Source organism: Nestor notabilis, unplaced genomic scaffold (genome assembly GCF_000696875.1).
Source record: "Nestor notabilis isolate BGI_N333 unplaced genomic scaffold, ASM69687v1 scaffold11673, whole genome shotgun sequence".
NCBI classification, from domain to species: Eukaryota; Metazoa; Chordata; class Aves; order Psittaciformes; family Psittacidae; genus Nestor; species Nestor notabilis.
The window spans coordinates 2,959-8,742 of NW_009922413.1; the positions used below are offsets into that span (position 1 = coordinate 2,959).

General features: G+C 46.6%; 1 protein-coding gene across 1 annotated transcript; it reads left to right on the forward strand.

The window, feature by feature from the left end:
• The first annotated feature begins 2,101 nt into the window (after positions 1-2,101).
• Positions 2,102-3,863, forward strand: CHST12 (carbohydrate (chondroitin 4) sulfotransferase 12). Its single transcript, XM_010011604.1, has one exon. The coding sequence runs from the start codon at positions 2,197-2,199 to the stop codon at positions 3,442-3,444; it is 1,248 nt and encodes a 415-aa protein (XP_010009906.1). The 5' UTR covers positions 2,102-2,196; the 3' UTR covers positions 3,445-3,863.
• Positions 3,864-5,784: the final 1,921 nt, after the last annotated feature.

Genomic DNA, 5,784 nt, shown 5'->3' on the forward strand with positions numbered 1-5,784 from the left:
CTCCTCTACACATGTAGAGTAAGCCTTGCTCGAGAAAGCACAGTGTTTGGTGTTGCAGTGCAAAGCCATGTGTTAGGCTACAGCTCCACTGAATTCCTGGCTCTCCTTACTTCTGAAGTGTAAATAAATACGCCAGGATGGAAAAACCCTAAACCTTCAGGTTTGTGTTCTGTCTTTTGTTATAAGCTGAACTAATACTTTGATATGTGACCGTATCTGGTATAGTCCCTGTTTGTTACTCAATTCTTGTATTATGCTTTTGGTCTAGTATTTGAAACCAGGACTTTGTTAAAGATTTGGCATCCCTGAGGCATAAGCACAGCCATGCAGATGCTCTTCAGACAAGTCATGAAATGCAAGGCTGCTGTGAGCTTCAAAGGTGCTGAGCACAATTCCCTTGGGAATGACAGAGCTCAGCACTTTTGCATATTTGGGTTCTTTGAATCCTTGTCGAGGGTACGGTTGGGGTGCTGTGTTGAAAGGGTTGTGTGTGAACCTTGATTGGGGAGCAACCTTTGTGTTTCAGGAGGAAGAGACACACAGTCTTCGCTTTGAAGGGCTTTTCGGGGCAGCTTGTCCTGAAGTGGTTTTGTTTTCAGAAGTGTTTTTTGCAGGGTTGTTCTGAAATCATTAGAAAGAATGGGGATGTTTGCAGATAGGGCAGCTCTTTTCTATCTGTAGGTGCTGTTTTGTCTTTATAGACAGGGACTGGACTGTGATTGGAGAATAGGAAATAGGAGTGACTGACTACTTTTTGCTTGTCTTTTGATGATAAAATTTGCACAGAGAGACTGTAAAACAGTAAACCTCTCAAAACATCAGGTAGCCGCTCCTCGCTCTACTGTGTTGTTCTCCCCTTTAATATGTTGTCCTTCTACAGCCTACAAGGCTGTAGGCACTGGTTCCTTGATCACCTGGGGAGAGATCAAGGCTGGCTTGCCAGGTGGCCTCAGTGCAGACCCATGGACCAGAAAACATGCAGCAGGGTGGGGAGATGGATCTCCCCTGAGGAGCTTGCTGATGGAAAGGGGCTGTGAGTCAGCAGGGAAGCAGGTAGCAGTGAAAAGGTGGGACTGGTTGAAGCAAAAAAACCCCAAACCTGCTTCACCCTCTGGAGATCTTCTGAGCTGCCCTTTTAGCAGTGATTTCTTGCCTGTCTTTGGTGGTCAAGAGTTGTTAGGGGCGAGGGTGATAGAAATTAATTACGTTAAACCAGGAAAAGAGGTCCTTACTCAAACAGAATCCAGACATGGAGGAAGATTTACCAGAGCACCCTTAATCTGAGAAATCATTCAGTTAAAAGTAATCATTCTTTTAGATTTTTATATTGATACATGGCTCTTACAGGAGCTGTGTCCCCTTGTGGGGGGGGGGGGGGGGGGGGGGGAATCTAATCTCTGTTCTTGACAAAATCAAGTAGCTACTGAGAAAGGTTGTGGAAGAGATGTGCTGGTTGCCTTCACACAGGTAAGATGGTGAGTTCAGGTCACTGATGGTCTCTCAACAGGGGCTTGCTTTAACCACTAAGGCAACAGCTCCTTCAGCTACGTATTTATAACTCCGGTAAGGTCTTTGGTTTTGGTACAGTGGTACAGAGCATCTCCTTGGGGAGGTGAGACCACAGTGTGATACCACAAGCTAAGATCATGGGTGGAGCCCTCTTTCTTCCTGGTATGTGCTAGATATGTTTAAAAATCAAGGAGGTCTGAAAGGTAGCTGGCTCTGCATATCTGTATATAGTCGTATCTCTTAATACTCTCAAACTTCCCTCTGTAAACTCTAGGCCTGAAATCTTTATATTTTGTTTACTTTTTAAAATGAAAACAGAGCTTGTCTTGAAATCACATGGCTCCAGAAGCTTGAGACTGATAAATCCCCCATCATTGCTATGGAAACTGCTGAAACTGCAACACGTTATGCCTCCTTTTGGCCATGTGCTCTTCTCCACAGGGTCTCTCTGTGGGTACCTCAGACTCACACAGCTCTCCCCCTGCAGAAGTGGATGGTTAGCCCAGTGACAAGTCTTGATTGTGCAAGGTTGTTCTCTCCAAACCAGGGTAATTAAGGGTTCAACTAACTTTTCTTTCTGATACCTTTTCAGGGACCTGGTCTGCAGCACCATGCTGGATCCCAAGCCTCGCTCTGCAAGCTGGAGGTGAATCCAGGTGAAAGCCAGCTATCACACTAGGTGTCAGGATGACCAAAGCACGGCTCCTCCGTCTCTCTGTGGTGCTGGTCTCTATCTTCATGATCCTCCTGATCATTGTGTACTGGGACAACGTGGGAACAGCTCACTTCTACCTGCATACATCCTTCTCCAGGCCTCATTCCCCTGGTATCACGGCAGGTGAAGACTGGGAAGCCTTGCCAGATGTGGATGAGTTTTTGGCAAAGCTGCTTAGTTCAAGCCTGAAACAGAATAGCTCTACCCCCCGAAAGACAGAGCAGCTACTTGTCCAGGGCTCCAGCAAGCCTGTGGCGAGCAATTTGGAGGAGAACGTGCGGGGCTATGACTGGTCTACACACAATGACAGAAACAGCTTAGACCAAGAGCAAGTGCAGATAGAGAGGCAGAGAACGTTGAGGGAGTTTTGTGCCAATTCCAGCTTCACCTTCCCCACCAAGGAGCGCTCCTTTGATGACATCCCAAACTATGAGCTCAACCACCTGATCGTGGATGACCGCCATGGCATCATCTACTGTTATGTCCCCAAGGTGGCCTGCACCAACTGGAAGCGGGTGATGATTGTGCTAAGTGAGAGCCTGCTAGACCAGGGTATCCCATACCGGAACCCTCTGGATATCCCCCGGGAACACGTGCACAACACCAGCACCCACTTGACGTTCAACAAATTCTGGCGCCGTTATGGGAAGTTCTCCCGGCACCTCATGAAGATCAAGCTAAAGAAATACACCAAGTTCCTCTTCGTGCGGGACCCTTTTGTCCGCCTCATCTCTGCCTTTCGCAGCAAATTTGAGCTGGAGAATGAGGAGTTCTACCGGCGTTTTGCCATCCCCATGCTAAAGCTGTACTCCAACCACACTAACCTTCCCACCTCTGTTAGCGAGGCCTTCGGGGCAGGCCTCAAAGTCTCCTTTTCTGACTTCATCCAGTACTTACTGGATCCCAGGACAGAGAAGATGGCCCCTTTCAATGAGCACTGGAGGCAGGTTTACCGTCTGTGCCATCCGTGCCAGATAGACTATGATTTCATTGGCAAGCTGGAGACGCTGGATGAGGATGCTGCTTATCTATTGCAGCTCCTCAAAGTGGACAGGCTGCTTCGCTTCCCCCCCAGCTACCGGAACAGGACTGCCAGCAGCTGGGAAGATAACTGGTTTGCCAAAATCCCCCTGGCTTGGAGGCAGCAGCTCTACAAGCTTTATGAAGCAGATTTTGTACTCTTTGGCTACCCCAAACCAGAAAACTTGCTCAAAGACTGAAAGTGATTGGGTTGGGGGGGATGGTGGGTGGGAGGGAACATCTGAAATACCAAAAATGTTTAAAGCCTCCTCATTTTTGCTCTTAACTCCCTTCCCCATACAGGTTGGTACAATGGAATCTATTTTTTCTACTGCTTCCCCTTCCATTTTTGCAATAATGCCAGAGTCCAGGGTATTCCAGCCAGCTGTGCACATGCAAAAAAACAAATGCCATTTTGGTTTTGGTTCTAGTTTGGTTTGTGATTTTTAAATGCCCCCATGTTTTGCAATGGGTTGCTGCCCTCGGTCACTCTGCCAGCTGTGTCCTTCAGTGGCTTTTTATTAATACTTTTTAAAAATTAATATATTGAAGATATTTAATACAAAGTGCGTGTCGTGGCAAAGGAAGGGAAGGAATTAAAAAAAAAAACAACAAAAACCCAGTAAAAGAAAAACCCAAGAAATGATGCTCCTGCTTCTGTGTTTTGTCTCAGGGCTGCTGTTTCAGAGGTCCAAGGTTTGTGGAGCACTCACATCTCTTTGGGAGCTGGGTTTGGTGGTGCTGCCTTCACCAGCCACATCTGCTGGTGGTAGCTGTGAGCTGGGCTTGGGTCAGTGCTTGACTTTGACGAGCAGTCCTGGAAGGATACCAGTGTGCTGAGAGCACCAGGGTCAAAGGAAGGAAGTGGCAGTTGGGAACAGTGATTCCAAGCCCTGTGGGAAGTTTCAGGATGTGCAGGTGGCCAGCACAGTACCTCTGCACTGCTTCACCTTTCAGCTAAGTGGTGGTGGGTCTCTGCTTTCCAAAAAGCTGACGTTCCTCAGCTCATGTATACCTGGCTAGTGTGTTTTCAGAGAGCCAGGTACTGCTCATGACACTGCATCCTCATCCACTGCCTTTCTGCTTATACCAAATGACTGATGCAGATTTAATCATCTGCTTTACTGGGACCTACTGCAGGAGTGATGGTTGCCCACTGTGCTAGGAACATGTGGGCTGCTTCCCAAAGGAAATTAATGCTTTTAGAGAGATTTTTTTGTGTCACATCAGCTGAATCTGCTTATCTTTTTCTCTCTGAATTGCTCTGCAAAAACTGTCTGCTTAGCAGATTGGGCAGGCAACTCCTTTTACAGCTGAAATGCTTAATTATTTCCCTGGGCTATGGATGGTATCAGTGATTAAAGTCCAGGATCAGGCTTTGGGAGGGAGCCTTGTGTGTGACAGATTTCTTACTCAGTTTCTCTTCGAGGCAATCAGCAGGTGTGACTTCCCCCATCTTTTCTTGCTGCCCCATCCTGCAACACATACATCATCTTGGCATTGCACGTTCTTCCTAGCAAATATGCTGTATCAAGCTTTTTAACCTATAAAGGGAAGGTAATTGCTAATAGTTACACTCAAAAGGAAGGGTTTGTTTCTCACTGTGTTCACACCACTCTTGTAATTTCTGCAGAGATACTTGCAGTTTAAATGAGCCCAAAGCCATGATCTTGGTGCTTAGCTCTTCACAGCTAAGGGAAAAAGGCAGTGCCTGTTTCTGAATCATTATTTAAAGCTAATAATAGAAAAGTGTTGATCTATTCATTTTTTTTCCTAGTTACCAGCTAATTGCTGCAAAACAGAAAGATGTTGAGAATCTCGTCTCCTGTAATGAGTAATCCCAGGAGTTTCTTGGTTCCTTGCTACATTTACATTTCTTCAGGGTGGGTTCGTCTTGCTCTTCAAAGATACAGCATGGATGTTTTCATCTCTTGTCTTTACAAAGTGTTTGTTTTTCTCTTAATTTAAATCTAATGGGTATTTAATATGTGTAGACATGGGTGGCTGGGACCATAGCACAGATGCTGTGCAAGCCTGCTTCCAGCTGCTTCCCTTGCACCTCTTGATCTGACCCTGTCTCTTCCTGCCCTTCTGACCAGTGATGTACCCCTGTGAAGCCAGTTTGCCCTGGCCGCTGCCTCCTCAACTGCAGTTGTCCTGGGATTCATGGCCATGACTTGTCCCAGGCAAAAGCCCAAGAGCATCTTATGAAGGTCACTGGGTGTCTGTTGGTCATCCAGAGCAGAGGAGGAATGTGTTGCTGTCATTTTTGGCAGCGAGGTCTTGGTTGTGCTATTGACAGAGAAGGTGCAAAATGGTAGTAAATCCTGCACAGCAGCTGCTCCATGTGATGCGAGAGTGTTTCCTCCCCTTATTGCAATTTAACCACAATAAAAGAAAAAGCCCTCCCTGACCTTGCAGGCACTGCCTAGAGAGAGGAGACTGAATGCACTGACTTCTCTCTCCTCATCCAAAGACTGATAAAGGGGTAAATTCCAGCAGGATTTGCTAATACTGTCATTCATCATGCTAAGGTCCAA